Source organism: Seriola dumerili, unplaced genomic scaffold (genome assembly GCF_002260705.1).
Source record: "Seriola dumerili isolate Sdu_G_001 unplaced genomic scaffold, Sdu_1.0 BDQW01000449.1, whole genome shotgun sequence".
Classification (NCBI taxonomy): Eukaryota; Metazoa; Chordata; class Actinopteri; order Carangiformes; family Carangidae; genus Seriola; species Seriola dumerili.
Window position 1 is genome coordinate 3,705,449 of NW_019174704.1, and position 16,545 is coordinate 3,721,993.

Consider the following 16,545-nt stretch of genomic DNA (forward strand, 5'->3'; position numbering starts at 1 on the left):
TAGCGCCAGCTGTCAGTGGAAGCTAGCTACAGTGCTATCTTTCCTTTAATTTTTTTTTTTTTTAAATGAATTTATACATTTTCCAGACTTTATTGTATTCATCGCCAGAATTAGGTTTAAACTAAGCTTGGATGAAAGGATGTGCAGATATTTTATTCGCATTTCCTAGTGTGATTTTGTTGAACTGTGCTCAGCACTGCGGTAGCTGTAGCTTGTTGTTAGCTTGTTGTTAGCTGCGGACAGATCTGCTGCATACAGCTCCTCGTTTGGAAGTCATTGTTCACAGGCGGAAAAGTTGTATCGTAAAGGACTGGAAAGACCATGCAGCTTTATTACGGAGCTAATCATTTACTGCGAATATTAATTGATTTAAATGATGCTTTCATTGTATTATGAATGAATCAGTGACGCCAGATCAACAAAGTACTTAAGAATTAAAGTCAACCGAATGCATTTTGTCTTGAATTACTTTATCTGTTGTGTTGTAAAAAGTCTATTTACCAAGTGCGTGGTATAATAAGTGTTCATTGTCAAAGAGGCTAGCGTCTGTTTATATCAACAAACATGGATAAAAAGTCTTTTGACATTGTTTTGGATGAGATAAGAAAGGTGAAAATACTCTAATCCTAAATTGTCTATCCGATTTATGAGTTGAAATCCTTTCATCCCCAGGGTTTGCTAATTCTCCATCCTGTGTTTCAGTGCGTCCTGACTGATCAGCGCATCAAAGCCATAGAGCAGGTGCATGGATATTTCTCCAGTGAGCAGGTAACTGCCCAAACGGCAATACTGTCATCTAATGTTCAACTGTATTTTTATCACACTAGATAGACAGGGTTCCCACAAAAATCTGTCAAACAATTCACAATTTTTGCATGACATATAGTGCTTAAACGGATATGTAATAAATATGTAGTCCCAAAATTAGACAATATTAGATAATGTTATTGTTGTTAATTTACCTCATAACCAATGCTGCATTTGGGTAGATTTCAAAATATTATTCTTAAGTAAATTGAAACCATGGGTTTTGATGTTTAAGCATGCCTGTGTAACTTAATATAATTACTAAAACCTTGTTGTTCATTGATGTAATGTACACTGAGGATAAATGTGTATTTAAAATTGTTTTCATGCTAGTTACAACCTAACAGAGGTAAACTTACATACTGTTGGAATATCATTTTAATCCATATCAATACTCTCTTATATTTAATACGACTTCTATACTAGAGCAGTGCAGCGTTAGTGTAATTGTAAGTTGTAATACTGTCTTGTTCTCTGCAGGTGATGGAAATACTGAAGTATTTTTCATGGGCAGACCCGCAGATTAAAGCAGTGAAAGCCCTGCAGCATGTAAGTAACAGGTGTTTTAAGTCACCGGGGTACCAAATGGTTTGCATTAGTATTTTATTGTAGTATCTTTGCCCATTTATATCATGCTAACAATAGAAATAGTAGGAGTGAAATTGGTAAAGCAAAATACATCATTGTGTGTGGAACCGTGACTTCTCACTGTCACTGGTACATTTCAAGTGTTAGTTGAACATGTTTCTCATTCTTTTGCCTTTAGAAAATGGTTGCAATCCCTACAACCAAAGTTGCAAATATCCTGAATTGCTTCACTTTCTCAAAGGACAGACTGATTGTTCTGGAACTGATAGCTTTGTGAGTACATTTAAAAAAAATAATAATAATAATAAATAAATAAATAAAAATGTTGTAGTATCAGCCTGTTTGATTTATTCAGTGGTGAGTTGGACTAAATGGTTACTTGAGAAATGTTGGGTCTTTGTTCCCATACAGGAACATTTCAGATGCTCAAAATTACCGTCCTGTGGAGGACCTGTTTCGCATACACTTGTCAGAAAAGAAGCGAGCTCGCAGGATACTGGAGCAAGTAAGTTCACCTTTCCAGATTCATTCATTCCATTATGTTTTTTGTGTCCTAGGTAGGTTAGCATGGAAGGCTCATTTGCTAATCTCATGTGTATGTCTTGGTATCAAAATACCTTGTGGAGTTCCTTTGATAACCATAAGGTCACACAAACAAACAATTGATTCCATGGAACAAAACAAACAAACTATAATATAAACTAAAATTAAACTCTTAAATGAGCAGTGTGTCTGTTTGAATGACTGACCTTTGACATCCCTAATAATTATAATATTTTTTATTGTTGTACACATGATTCCTAAAATAATTCTACTTTTGTTTCATTAGGTATGTAAGGTTGGCTGCAAGGCTCCTGTAGCCATGATCTCCTCCTGTGGTATGATACCAGGGAATCCATACCCTAAAGGCAGACCCAGCCTGGTCACTGGCACATTCCCTGTAAGTATGTGCATGGCTCTATGCTGAGCTTTGCTGAAGGTGTCCCTGTCCAGAGTAAAAGGATTTTACATACGTTTGCTACAAGCTCACCACCACTACGTGACAACAGAAATGAGAATGTAAATTTTATTATGTCTGTGATATGTAGGTCCATATAGTTAAGCCTGTCCTACCTCCTTGACTCAGCATATTAGAGAACAGAACAAAGTTCAGAATCTGTCTCACCTCCAGCACTGTCTGTAGACAAAATACAAAAGGAGACTGACAGGGAAAATCTTAATGAAATGTTGATGTACTACTTTGAAACTATATACCAATGTTTTTGTTTTTCTTGGTAATTTACAAAGTTACTAAGTTTTTTTTAACATGTGCAGCCTGACCATTGCAAAAAATGTATTTTGTTCACAATCACAGGGAATCCCTGCGGTAAAAAAAGAAGGAGAGAAGAAAGACGATACCTCTAACAGTATGGAGGGGAAAGGAATTGCTTCTCGGATTATTGGACCATTCAAACCTGTAAGCATTAACAAGGGAATTTGTGACGGGGATGATATAATAGAGGCCTCACACGACTGATTATATTACTTAGACATGATAAAGACCTCAACCTAAGTGTTGAGCCTTGTGATATAAGATAATCATAGACCAGGGTGAGCGTGCCAAGTGGACTTGAGTAAAGGCTTTAAGATAGAAGGTGTAAATTGAGTTATGGAAACACACACAGAAACAAATATGTGAGTAATATACTATGAAGAGGAACACATTAATGGCCACCCTTCACATCTGCATATAAAACATGGGAAGTGGCTTTGCGCACTATACTCCAGCATTTCCTATGTTATGAAAGATGTTTGATTTTTGGTATTCATTAACATCTTCCATAAATGTTCACTTGGAATATGGCAACATTATGATATTTGTTGGCTTTTAGATAACCTTACACAAACGCGGTTTGACATGCCATATTTTTCTTTTTGGTTTAATCCTCAATATGATCAATGTGTTAGTTGCCTTTTGTCACCTTTGAAAACTTGCACATACAATTAGGGAAAATCAGAGATCCTAAATCCTTTCAGTTTTGTGTTTTCAGTTTTGAAGATCCCACCCAGAAATTTAAGAGCTTCTTTACGTGAATCTCCTTGAAATAGTAGTAATGTCTACCATTTTGGAAATGTCTAAACTGCTGCCTTTATAGTGTAGACATTGATTGGTTAGTGATACACTTAAAGAAACATTAAATTTTATAATTGGACAGAACTGGCTGATCAGGAAATTGAGTGTTCTATATCTATTGTCTTCCTTTTTAGTTTCCTTCAACCTACAACCCTCATCGGCCTGTGCCCTACCCTATACCACCATGCCGACCCCATGCTACCATCGCACCAAGTAAGAAATAATCCTCTTACACACATATCCCTGCCTTTTCCCTGCTCTGTGCAGTAATCGAAGACTGTATACAACTAATCAATAATAAAAAAAAATGGATATAACAGATACTGAGCTCTAAGCTGACTGAGGAATTAGTAATGCTGCTTTGAGTGGCTCTAAGTTATAGTTAGGCATGTTTTATTACTGCCATCTGGGATTGGGTGAAGTAAAGGTGGTAGTAGGTTGAGTTGTGTGTGATTCTTAAATTTATGTGTGTATCTGCATGAGTGTGTGGTGGACACTGTTAATATTTGCAACTGCTACTCAGGTGCGTACAACAACGCAGGCCTTGTTTCTGTGGGAGGGGTTATAACAGCCAGCGTGCCCCCTCCCCCCTACAACTCCACCCACAAAGTAGCAGGTATGATTCGATGGAAAGCGAGTGTGTGCGCGCTTGTGACAGCAAATAGGCAATCCCTGAAGCTTGCTGCCTAACTTCCTGGCATGCTGCTTACCTGCGCTTCTCCAGTTTCCTGCCTTTATCAGGTGAAGAATGCGCTTCTCACTTCTGTTCACTGTTCACTGAGTGACCAGAAAAATACAGCCCCCTGTTCATTTTAATGCAGTCCACTACAACAGCTGTGTATTGGATTCAAGTTAAAACTCTTCATGTAGAGCTCGTAGAGAGATGTTGATTCAGTTTCATGGTAATTTTTGAGGGGACGTTGGATTAGACTGGATTATATCCAATGCACCTGCTTTTCTGTTACATTTAATATATATTCTTTCTCCTGCATATATGTAGATGAGGTGGGACAATAAGGAAATTATATCTAAACGCCATTCAATAGAACATAAAAACAAATTACAGCCTCAAGAAGTGCCATAGAGTGGAGTCAACAGACAAAGTCTAAAATAGCAGACTCAACAAAAACGAAACAGTATTTTTTGCAAGGCTGTTGTATTGTATTGCTTTACATCTTGCAGAAATTTCTATTTTCTGGTCAGTCAGTGCAGAAGTATGTTTTGGTGATTTGTGAGGACAGGTCTTTGGGTGCCTGGACTGGGAATAACTTCAAACTAATGTCATTAATCTTTTTCTTTCTGGAATCATGCTGTGGGCTGACATTTAACATGCATTGCTTGGGATAACTTATTTTTTGAAGGCAAGGTCTTATCAGTTTTCACAATTGAAATACATCTTTTAGGGCCTTTGGGGACATTTCTGGTCATAAGCACAAAGATGACTTGAGTTTTATTAAATTGAGAAAATGTCCAGATCATAACAGTGTGAGATGTGGTGAAGGTTAATTTGAAGTTACCAAACATTTCCCCAAAGGTAAAAAGAAGACATATTCCAATCTTGAAAATTGTTGGAATATCCATGTAATAAGCTGCACGCAGGGATGCTCTCTGGCTATTCCTCTTTGCTCTGTTTCCTCTCTCATTTTTTATATATTTGAGTGGATTGCTTCTTCTACAATAATTTGTTGGGCTTTAACCTATTCTGTGTATGTCCTGGAATTAAATTTCATTTTTAACAATAACACTATTGATCAGAAAGACACAGAAGTTAATCATTTAATGTACCTATTTTGTACCATTTAAATGTATTTAAGTTTTTTTTCTTTTTCTTAGTTGATTCTAGTATCATGTCAGATAACAGTAGTCATTATTTTTTTTATTTTATAACTTTTCTTACCAACTTGGATCTCCTTCTGCTTCCAGGTTACGCCAAACCAGGAAATCCCCAGAACACCACACCTGGAGTCAACAGCGGGCCCCTCCTCATTCCTCATGGGTCCACGCCGTCTACCCCTGTCCCACCCCAGGCCTCTCCCGCTCAGCCGCCTCCCACAACTCCCATCACACCAGTTTTCCCTGGCATGGTGCCCTCTCACAACCCTAATGCCCCCTCTCCCTCCCCTGCTCCATCCCCATCTGTCATTAAAGCAGGACCACACACCCCCAGTGGTCATGCCACACCTACACCCTCATCTGTCATTAAAACCCACACCCCTTCAGGCACCCCTTGTGGAACTCCTGTCCCTGGTAGTGGGGGCTTCTCCTCTTCGCCCTTCCATGTCGTTTCCCGACCAGGTACCCCCGCTACCTCCCGCGGTGGCCCAGACCTCCTGTCTCAGACAAACTCCATGGGCTCAACTCAACAGAAAATGTTTTCCCAGTCCACAGACCACCAGTCAGGACCCACTTTCCCTGGCATACACCCACAAGCAGGTAACCCCTCTGGATCAGTGATACGAAGTTACACCCCCTCTGGACCACAGTCTCTCACCCCTGGATCATCCACCCCAGGAATTCCAAGCTGTTCCACCCCAGGCCCCAGTCCCAAACCCTCTCCGGCTCACTCTGCACAGGCTCAGGCTGCCATTGCTGCAGCAGGAGTCCTGAACAGGCACACTGGGGGTAGCAGCAGTGGCAGTAACAGCCCTGTGCACTCTGCTTTCAAGGGTACCTCTCGTTCTGGCACACCGTCTGTTAGCTCTCTGGTCGTCCAAGGTTCTGCGCAGGCTGCCCTGGCACGTTCCTTGGGTCTGTCACACCCCTCAGGTTCCCCTCAAGTCTCTCTCCCTAGTCCTGTTGCTATCACTGGCCTCCAAGCTCTGTCCTCTAGCCCAGCTCCCTCTCATTATCCCGGCCTGTCCCCTTTCCCTTCCCTTTCTTCCTCTCTCCCTCCTTCTTCCATCCCTTCATCAATGCCCGCGATGCCTCCCACTAGCAACATTTCTAACCACCCACCAACCTCCATCTACCCAGGCCTGGTTACCAACGCTGCCCCCAGTGCAGCCTCCGCTTTCGGCCTAGGCCTCACTTCTGCCCCTTCTATATTCCCAGGCCTTCCGCCTGGCCCTAGCGCCGCTGCCTTCCCAGGACTGGGTGTGTCAGGGGGGCACGGTGCTGGGAGCCCTGTATTGTCTTCATTCATGGGACTGCCAGGTGCCACTCCATCCTCGGTAGCATCAGTAGCGCCACTGCAGGCAGCGGCAGCGGCAGCAGCAGCAGCAGCAGCGGGGGTTCCATCATCATCACCAGTTTTACCAGGCTTTGCATCTGCTTTCAGCTCCAATTTCCAGCCTGGGTATGTCAGACAAGTTTGATGGGCAATTACAGAGAGCTTTGAAATTTTTAATGTCTAGTATACAGAGACCACTTCATATGAATAATTTAAAATAATCCTAATGATTTCATATTGATTTTCTACTGATATTTAATTTAGTTTCAGACCATAGCAGCAGCAGACTTTGAATGGAGATCCTTGTCTGCCAATTGTATTAGCTGTTACAGAAGGCTTATACTGCCACTCCATCTTTAATGATGCTAGATCACAATAGTTAATAGTTATAATAGGCTCTGAGTAAAAGGTCTCTCCAATGCAATTATAGTTTGGAGTAAATGGTGTGTTTACCTTCACCAGTCTCTAGTCTGCAGTCCCTATCAGTCATTTAATCATTCATTCATTAGGAAGAATATGTAGGAACACCGCATATTTTTTCAGCACTAACACAGAACGGACAGCTAGCCGACCATGAGGAGATATTCACTGAATTTGACAAAAAGTGTGTTAGATTACAACTGCTTACTATCTACCTGTAATTAGAACATGTGGCATTGGTTTCCAATTGCGTGTAAAGTGGTTGATAAATAGGGTATCATAAATCATGTTAAGTGAGTTTCCACTTTGGGTTGTGTTTGATGAGTGGAAACACTGCACTTGCAAAGTGCAAAGTCCACTCCTACTCTGTGGTGTGATGGTTAGACTTTGGTTTATGTTGTCTTGAAGAGGTCCTTCCTGCTCTGCTCGGTGATTACTGCCAGTCATATATTAAGCATGTTATCTTGTTGTGTGTTGTAAGCACAAGCCTCACTTTTTGTTGATATTTCATGCACTCAAGAGACAAGTGGAAGAGCTATTTATTGAACCAGCAATTAATAGTTTTAAATGTTTATACACAGGGAGTGCCATATAGCATAGTAAAGTCTAAGTAAATAAACAGATAAACACATGCACACATGAGATACCAACAATATACCACCTTTATACTACTATTTTGCAACCACTGTTATAAGACGTAAGAAGAGGTATCCACTCTCATACATCCATTTTTATATTCTTATGAAATAAGAAACACAACACAGAAACACAAATTATTTACTTATTTTTGGAGGAATTTTATGCCTTTCTTAGATAGTGACAGTGGAGACAGACAGGAAATGCAGCAAATGATCTGGTGCAGGAAATGTCGTGTGTGATATGCCCCTAACCATTCAGACAGTAAACACAAATATTAATGGACTATACTCAAACCATGTACAGAGACTTAAAGGAATAGTTTGACATTTTGGGGAAATGCTCTTATTCACTTTCTAGCAGAGAGTAAGATGAGAGCAGTTACTACCTGGCGTCACTGCTGGTTGCCTGGTAACTCTTCAGACAATGTCTAGCACATTACCCTCCATGCAACATCAAAATCTGGTCTGTACATGAGATATATAACATGTTAATTATTTAGGTTTAGAGGTGCTGGTATGCTAAGCTAACAAGGAGCTTGCAAGACATTTCCCAAAAATGTTTAACTATTTTTTTCTTAAGTTTTATAGTCTGACAGTAATTATGTGTGTGTTCCAGATTGAGCAGTGGACTCCAGCCTCCAGGAAGCAGTGGGTTCCCCGGCTTGCTGTCCTTCCCTGGGGTACCAGGCTTCTCTCCGTCTGCCTCCCCTGCTACCCTTGGTGGCCTCCACAACCCAACCATGCAGTCTGCCCTGCTGCAGGTAGACACACACACACACACACACACACACACACACACACACACATTACTCGGGGTGAGAACAAGTATTTGAATGCCAGTTTGATAAAGCCTCACTGCTACAAAAACACTACCTTTCTTTGTCTTGTTCCAGGCTCATCCCACATCTGCTTTGGAGAGCTTTCCTCAACAGTTGCCCAACAGTTTCACCAACTACCCTCCAGGCCCAGGAAACACCTTCCCCCTCCAACCAGGCCTGCACCCTCAGTTGGGTTGGCAATGAAATCCACAGTTCTGTTTGAAACGTTAAGTAGACTTACATGTTAACCCCTGTCATACACCCTGCCCTGTTTAATGTTTTGGCCTTGAACCCTACAGAGCACAGGTCAGCAGATATATGTTTCAATATTGTGTACGTTACACCCAGAATGACTCACTATAACGAGGAACACTACCATTGAAAGTTGTGGAGATAGTGCATGGGGGAGAAGGCATATTTCCTATATTATTAATAGTGAACAGTTGTAAATATCAGTTGTCAAAGTTGTTTTAGGTTTTACAAATAGACTGTGACCGGGTTTTAATGTTAGCTGGAATTTGCTGTTTTTAATGAAGATTATCAACATTTATTAGTGAATAATGAATTATAGAAAAATTGAAAAAATGTACATGATATCATGTAATGACTTGACATTATCCTCATGTAGTATCTCATGTCCAATCTCAGTAGAAAGAACATGCTTATGATACTGATTGAGTGTCCTGAATTGAATATTGTATTATGACATGAACTTTAACATTGACATATGGTATATTGAGTCACATTTTGAAGTGAGTACACCATGAATATTTTAAATCCTTGTTCTGTGTCAAGGTTGGGGGTGTTGTATACAAAACTTGCATTTGGCAGCTCCGCTCATGCTTGTGTTATTTTTAGTAAACACTCACTTGTGGCTGTCAGCAGTTTACTGTGATTCCCATTTTGTATGTTTACAATATTCTTTTGACAGATGCGACAGTGCTAGTAGTGCTTTTACAGTATTTGACCAGACACACTGTATACAGATATTTCTGAGGACAATATGACTGTATTCTGCAGTAATGCTTTGCAATGTAGTAAAAACTGTAATTTTTCTTCATTTACTGTACACCTCAGTTAGTACTCTGACTCTGAGACAGTTACTTTATTGTTTGAGAGTAATAGACATTTTGTTTGTTACACTGTGTTGTTTTTGTTTGTTTTCCCTTTTTTGTATTTGCACCTGTTCTATTATTTTGTCAGTAAACTGCTGCTTGCTGTAGCTGACGCTGTCTCTCTCTCTCTCTCTCTCTTCTATGTAGTGCCGCCATAACTATCCAACAGGCCTCTTGAGTAATATTGCTGAAAGTGGACAAAATAATGAAATAATGAAAACACAACTTACTCACAATTACAAAAACAGCGAGACATACAGATCATAGAATAGAGGCCAGACTGTTATTTGCTTTTAAATTTCTGTTACGACTATCTCCTGTTATGTGACTTTTCACAAAATGTGCCAAGATCAAAAGAGGTCGAACAGTCGGATGAACTACATGTGCTCTGGTTTAAAAAAAAAAACAAAAAAACCATTAATGTGGTAAGGGGACATTGTCATGGACAAGCAGCGTAATGGACATGAATTTTGTATCCACAAAGAAAAGGTTAAAAGTTCAGGTTTGTGTTCAGAGAAAGAATCAACTACCATTATATTTCTGTATATTACTAATTACAGCTTGAAAAAAAAAAAAAAGCATCTTCATTGATATGTATACAGTATACAACGAGACTGTGTTCACCCCTGTGCACTAAAATGTTAAATGTTTCAAAGTTGTACCATCTTACAATAATTGTACTATTTGGAAGTTGAAGTGTAGGGTATTTAATCTCATGTGTAATTGATAACAAACAGGTTAGATAGACTACAATGAAAATGTGGACCCTGATATACAACCTCACTGAAACAACAGTCAGAGTGCATGTGATCATTGCAACAAATGTGATTAAGCCAGTTATGAAATAACCTGTGAACACAGCTTGGTCAGTTATTGGCCCGGGTTGTGTCACCTCATGGTAAGGAACTGCCTGTAAGAAACCAGCCTGTTAAATTTCAGAAAGACGGGAGAGGGTACAAGAGCATCAGTAGGCTACTGAACAAGCTAAGCTGACTGACACTTGCAGCAGTGGTTAGGAGGTATAAGAAGAGCTGTACTACCAATAACAGAGGGAACAGTGTCCATCCTCATAGGGCCAACTCTGTCATCAAAAATAAAGGTGGACATAAAAATATTCAGAAACAATAATATAATGGAATCTCAGGGTCTACTGACTTGCAGTTGGCGCTTAAATTAGGACCTTTCATTTTGAGAGGTCAAACATTTCTGTTTTTCAAATTGTCTTTAAAAGCAAATAACATGTATTAAATGGACAGGATTTGTAACTACTTCACATTTTAACGACATTGACCAGGGTTGTTTTGTCATATACCATATGTTGTTTCATTTCCTATTTGCAGTTAGTTTATCCAGCCCTGAGTATTAATGGTTTTATAGCCTCCTTACAGTGCGGTGTGTTTGCCATAATATTGCTCAACATGCTGGTGATGCAATCAGTCATGTGTCCATTAGTCATGAGATCTCACATTGTTACAATTTTTCCATTCTAGATATACTTTGAATTATTCACTAATCATGTTAAAATTAACATCTGCAGTAGAGTGAATGTTGTATTATTATACACATGAAAAAAAGTCTCTGCAGCTTTTTAAGAATCTTAAAATACTATTTCAAGGCAAAAGGTAATTTCAAGGCAAACCTGACCTGATTTCATACAGATTTGCTTTTTGTAAGAATTTGTCAGTTTCTTCAACAGCAGACTTGGACATTAACAAAAGCTTAAACTTTATTTAATTTATGTAATTACCTCAATGTCCCTTGCCATTTATTGTAAAGAAAACTAAGATATTTAAATGTAACAATTTAATAGGAAAACTGAGCGTAACAACATTTTCCCTAAGTGTACAGTTCATTTTGTTCAGTTTTGTTCAATAAATAATTGTCTTTCTGAAGCCTACCTATTTATTTCCCCCTACTGTTTCTTCTTTTTCCTATTGCAAATACCTTCCTTTTCTAAGAACAGGAAGGTCTTTAAAACTGTATTTAATGTACAACATGAAATCTCAGCAGACACCATAAAATATATATGTATTTTTTACCATTGTAGATTCTCTCCAAAAAAGCAGAACAACAACAAAAACAAACAAACAAATGAATAAAACAGAGTCCAACAGTGTCAAACATGCTCATCGTCAGATAGACACAAAAGTTTTAATTAGTTCTATATTCTAGTAGGAAGTAAAATAAAGGAAAGTACAGCATCAAATTCTGTATTTCTACGGCAGAGAAAAATGTCAGGAAGTGATAATAGTTGTAATATTTTGAAACTGGTAAGGCCCACTGTGTGAACTCCCTGTAAGGTAATCTCTTTAGTGACAGCTGCCAGTGTGTGAATCAAGGGGAAAAGCAGGTTTGATAATGTATGAATTTAATATTGCCATATTAAATCATTATATATATATATATATCATATACATCATATACTATCTATTTCAGTATTTTAGGTTGCTTCTTTCATTTCTAAACAGCTAAGCAGGATTTGTTTGTATTTTTCCATGATTGTATACACTCACACCCAGGGGCGCCGCCAGGGATTTTGGGCCCCATGAAAAAATATCACATTGGGCCCCCTCACCAAAGGTAAATAAAAAAATATATATATTTTTTATTTTTTTGGGAGGCCCCCTGTCAGTCATGGGCCCTTAGAATCGTCCTAACTTTTCCCCCCTTTACGGCGCCCCTGCTCACACCCTACATAATTTTACAAACTCTGAGACTTTCTGTGACCTGTTAGCATCATGATGATTGCACTTTGTTGATGATCAACTCAGAGTTGGAGCCACACCTACACCTTCCCGGAGCTACACTATATTGCAGCATTGCAGCTTTAAAAGGCTGGGTGACTCCCTCCTGCCTCAATGCACTTTAACAAACTCACAACACACTTCCCCTCTCAGTTTTGTGCAACACATGGAAATGGAGGACCAAATGGAAAGCCAAAAGAGAAGAGGAATAAGCAAAGATCAGTTAATATGTAAGTTAAACCACATTTCTTACTTAAATTTGCTGTCTTTTCTTCTGAGCTTTAATATTACACAACTGGTTGTGTTAAAAAGTAAATATTACTGACACCAGTCCTTTAAAGGTTTAGATCAACAAAGGAGTTGTTTACTGATCCTTGAACAATCAGCTCCATGTTGAATGTAACTTGCCAGTAAGCTATCAGTTATGCGAGCAGGAGTGTGTTATGTATGCACTGTGGCAGCTCACCTGGTGGAAAGCAGCCACAGAGGCTGGGGCATAGTATAACTCCATTGTCATAGAGACAGAAATCACATGTCACCGAGATAAAGAGTCCCAAAAGCATGTGACTGTCAGTGTTTGTGTGTGTGTCTCCTCTTCATTCGTGTGTGTCTGTATCAATGCTCTGTGGTGTCAAAAGGAAAAGGAGAATTGTTATGTTGCATAGCTGGATTTGAATTGTGTGTAAATGTTCCTTAATATGGTTGCTGATAAGGGCTTGTTTTCATATCAGAGTTTTTTTCAGCATAATTGTTTTCCACTTCTTTGTTATCACCGACCTTTTGGACAGGATCATGTTACATAGATATGTCCCAACTGAAATTTCTTCAAGTACCCAGGTTTCCTACTTTTTTTTATTGTTTACCTATTGTAAAAGAAAACACAGATATAAAAAAATGTTATCGCTGTATAAACTAAGATTATATTAGAACAGCCTTCATAAGATCTTATCCAATATACACATACACTTTCCAAATAACTGTCATAGATCATGTGAAAGAAAGTTTTGCAATAATAATTCGCAATAATGCTCCTTCACAGTTTAGTGTAACGGTGAAATTTGGTTGGAAATTTGATTTAGTTCCACAACAGGAAATGTGGTATCTGTGGTTTGACCTATAAAAAAACAAAACAATCATGTTGTTTATAACAATAGGACAAAGGAAATGAGAACCACAGCAGTGCAAACGGGATGAACTTTTATTATCTTATCATTATTGTCATTCAACAGTGTAATACTACTGGCTGCTCAAGTATCAGTCATAAAACCAAATGCGACTGTGAAATGGAATGACCGGTGACACAATCGTTCTCAGTGTCTGTGTCAGTGGACCGTGTCATGCAGGAAAACTCTCAGGGATTAAGACTGACATGCAGTTATTTGAGATGGAAACTATGATGGAGTATGACACACAGACCTTTCTCTCACTTTGTGACTTTCCTTTATTACCAGAGTGTTACTCCAGGAATCATGCTTCCTGAGTAAACATATTACTGTTTGTACTGTCTGTGTGAGGCTCTGTCTGTCTGCAACCTGCTGGTATCACTGTTAGATTAGCTGGAAAACTGAAGTACAATCCATTAATTAATCCAATAACAATTAATTAATCCAATCAGTTTAATAATATTAATCACTCTTGTTGGCACAAAACTGGCTTGTATGCTCTGCTTTGTATCTCAGCAGTTTTGTACATCTGCTCAGTGGAGATTGTAGTTTCACCTCATCTCCACTTCTACAGGGATCCTAAGTAATTTCAAACCTCTCTCTCTCTCGCTCTCTCTCTAGCTGAGAGGACAGGGTCTTTGGGATGCATCGGTTGGTTCATCGTCATCCTCTCCGGCATCTTCACAATTTGCCTCTTCCCCATCACCATCTGGTTTTGTCTGAAGGTGAGTGAACTCAATAAATCAGCACAATGGGCAGAAGGGCAGAAAACCACCATTTAAACGTGAATGTGAACTGAGCCTGTGTCGCGGTCGTTCCTGTCTGTATTGCAGATTGTTCAGGAGTATGAGCGTGCTGTCATCTTCAGGCTTGGCCGCATCACAGACAGGAAGGCAAAAGGACCAGGTAGAAACCCTGACAATTTCTATACCTTTTGACCAACTGTTCAAAAAATGCTGGATTGGGGGATACAGTTGGTCATTTACAGTAAATAGTAACGTCAGACTGATGAAGAATAGTAACTGTTACTGATGATTTGTTCCCTGTTTTGTCCACAGGAATTTTCTTTGTCCTGCCGTGCACTGATTCCTTTGTGAAAGTGGATCTGCGAACAGTTTCATTTGACATCCCACCACAAGAGGTAGGGCTGATGCAAACAACAGCACAAAACTGTCAGGGGGGGAAATGCTCATTTGCTGCATTAATGAAAATGACAGTTAAAATCTGTGGACACACATACACAAACTGCCATGTTTTTCTATCCTAGATCCTGACCAAGGACTCAGTTACAGTTTGCGTGGACGGAGTGGTGTACTTCCGGGTCAGTGACCCCATCGCCTCTGTGGCCAACGTGTCTAATGCTGACTTTTCCACCCGCCTGCTGGCACAAACCACCCTCAGAAATGTTTTGGGCACTAAGAACCTGGCTGAGCTCTTGTCTGACCGTGAGGGCATCGCTCACAGCATGCAGGTACAGAATCCAAAGCCCCGTTTAAAGATAGAAAGCCGCTGAAACCGGAGCATTTCTCACACTTGAAGCAGAGAACGACTGGAAAATATATGACAATGTTGGGTAAAATGCATTCAATGCTGATAAAAACATTGTAATGTGGGTTTAATAGATTTTTCAAAAGAATTCCCTTTTAGATAATTAACTGCAGAGTTTGATCCATTTCGATTTTGGCATGAAGCCCTAATCTTAGGCACTGTTTGTTGGAGGAGGGAACCACAGGAGTAAAGTATTTTGAAAAATGTGGACAGAGGTTTAGTTGGTTTGACTAATTAACAGCTTCATGAGTAAAATTTCACTATTTTTCCTCAAATGCCCAACGTAGAGGCTATGTGATTAAAACACATTACACTGTAAGATACAGGTGTAAGCTCTTTCTCCCTTTTCCAGTCTAGCCTGGATGAGGCCACAGATGACTGGGGCATCAAGGTGGAACGTGTGGAGATTAAAGATGTGAAGCTGCCAGTCCAGCTGCAGAGAGCTATGGCTGCTGAAGCAGAAGCTGCACGAGAGGCCAGAGCCAAGGTCAGGACATGTGAAATGACACATACAGTACATGCAGTGTACAGTGTTACGCAAGCATGTACATGTATTGCGAAGAAACAAAAGAACAAGGAAAGTGCACACTCGTGTACTTAATAGTTAGATTTACAATCCTTATCTCTCTTTTCTCGCTATACGCGCAGGTGATTGCAGCAGAAGGTGAGATGAACGCATCTCGTGCCCTGAAGGAGGCGTCCCTCGTGATCGCAGAGTCTCCGTCAGCCCTGCAGCTTCGCTACCTGCAAACTCTCAACACCATCGCAGCAGAGAAGAACTCCACCATCATCTTCCCTCTGCCCATGGATGTCATGTCTCACTTCATGAAGAAGTGATTCCTCAGTGACATCTCAATTTGCTGGTCCCCTGAAGTCACTGTTTGATGTGATTAGGGTACATTTCTGCAGCTATGTGTAAAATAACTGTCAGGATGAGAGATAATGCCGTTGTTGAATGGAAGATATTTTTTCAGATGTGTTTATATAGTCAAGCTGTGACCAGAACAGGCCTGCTAACCAATGTGATTTAGATTATTTACAGAATAGTCAGCATAGTTTACATGTCTTTCACAAATAATGTTATGAAACTGGTATCATATTAAGATTATATAATAAAAATTGTCTCATGCATCATGATATTGTACTTTATTATGCAATGTTGATCAGCATATTTTAATACAATAAAATGCATAGTATATTAAGTCATTAGAGTCGCCAATTAACTTAATGTGCATGTCTTTGGACTGTGGGAGGAAGCCGGGGAGTACTCACTGTGTAGCACAGGGAGAACATACAAACTCCACACAGAAGGGCCCCAGGCTCAGGGTTCGAATCCAAACATCAAAATATAGTAAGGCATGAAAGACTCATAGTGTAGTAAGTCATTAAAACGCCATAGTATAGTAAGGCATAGAAACGTTA

General features: G+C 39.6%; 2 protein-coding genes across 3 annotated transcripts; both read left to right on the plus strand.

The window, feature by feature from the left end:
* Positions 1-26: 26 nt before the first annotated feature.
* On the plus strand, positions 27-9,444 carry proser1 (proline and serine rich 1). 2 transcript variants are annotated; one of them, XM_022762461.1, is made up of 12 exons: positions 27-609; positions 703-768; positions 1,288-1,356; positions 1,574-1,668; positions 1,807-1,900; positions 2,225-2,335; positions 2,750-2,851; positions 3,643-3,721; positions 4,032-4,124; positions 5,432-6,803; positions 8,352-8,496; positions 8,629-9,444. In XM_022762461.1, the coding sequence occupies exons 1-12, from the start codon at positions 565-567 to the stop codon at positions 8,755-8,757; spliced, it is 2,400 nt and encodes a 799-aa protein (XP_022618182.1). In that variant the 5' UTR covers positions 27-564; the 3' UTR covers positions 8,758-9,444. The 2 variants fall into 2 exon arrangements, with proteins under 2 accessions (XP_022618182.1, XP_022618183.1); XM_022762462.1 differs by lacking the exon at positions 4,032-4,124.
* A 3,079-nt stretch (positions 9,445-12,523) lies between these two features.
* LOC111234306 (erythrocyte band 7 integral membrane protein-like) lies at positions 12,524-16,325 on the plus strand. Its single transcript, XM_022762312.1, has 7 exons — positions 12,524-12,642; positions 14,197-14,300; positions 14,409-14,481; positions 14,634-14,716; positions 14,843-15,046; positions 15,476-15,610; positions 15,772-16,325. The coding sequence occupies exons 1-7, from the start codon at positions 12,579-12,581 to the stop codon at positions 15,958-15,960; spliced, it is 852 nt and encodes a 283-aa protein (XP_022618033.1). The 5' UTR covers positions 12,524-12,578; the 3' UTR covers positions 15,961-16,325.
* The last annotated feature ends 220 nt before the right edge of the window (positions 16,326-16,545 follow it).

Excerpts from the sequence above, each read along its gene's own strand:
- proser1 (XM_022762461.1), top strand. The coding sequence starts at position 565 with ATGGATAAAAAGTCTTTTGACATTGTTTTGGATGAGATAAGAAAG. Across the intron at positions 769-1,287 it reads GATATTTCTCCAGTGAGCAG|GTGATGGAAATACTGAAGTA; the intron begins GTAACTGCCCAA and ends TGTTCTCTGCAG. Across the intron at positions 1,901-2,224 it reads CTCGCAGGATACTGGAGCAA|GTATGTAAGGTTGGCTGCAA; the intron begins GTAAGTTCACCT and ends TTGTTTCATTAG.
- LOC111234306 (XM_022762312.1), top strand. The coding sequence starts at position 12,579 with ATGGAAATGGAGGACCAAATGGAAAGCCAAAAGAGAAGAGGAATAAGC. Across the intron at positions 12,643-14,196 it reads AAGCAAAGATCAGTTAATAT|CTGAGAGGACAGGGTCTTTG; the intron begins GTAAGTTAAACC and ends CTCTCTCTCTAG. Across the intron at positions 14,301-14,408 it reads CCATCTGGTTTTGTCTGAAG|ATTGTTCAGGAGTATGAGCG; the intron begins GTGAGTGAACTC and ends TCTGTATTGCAG.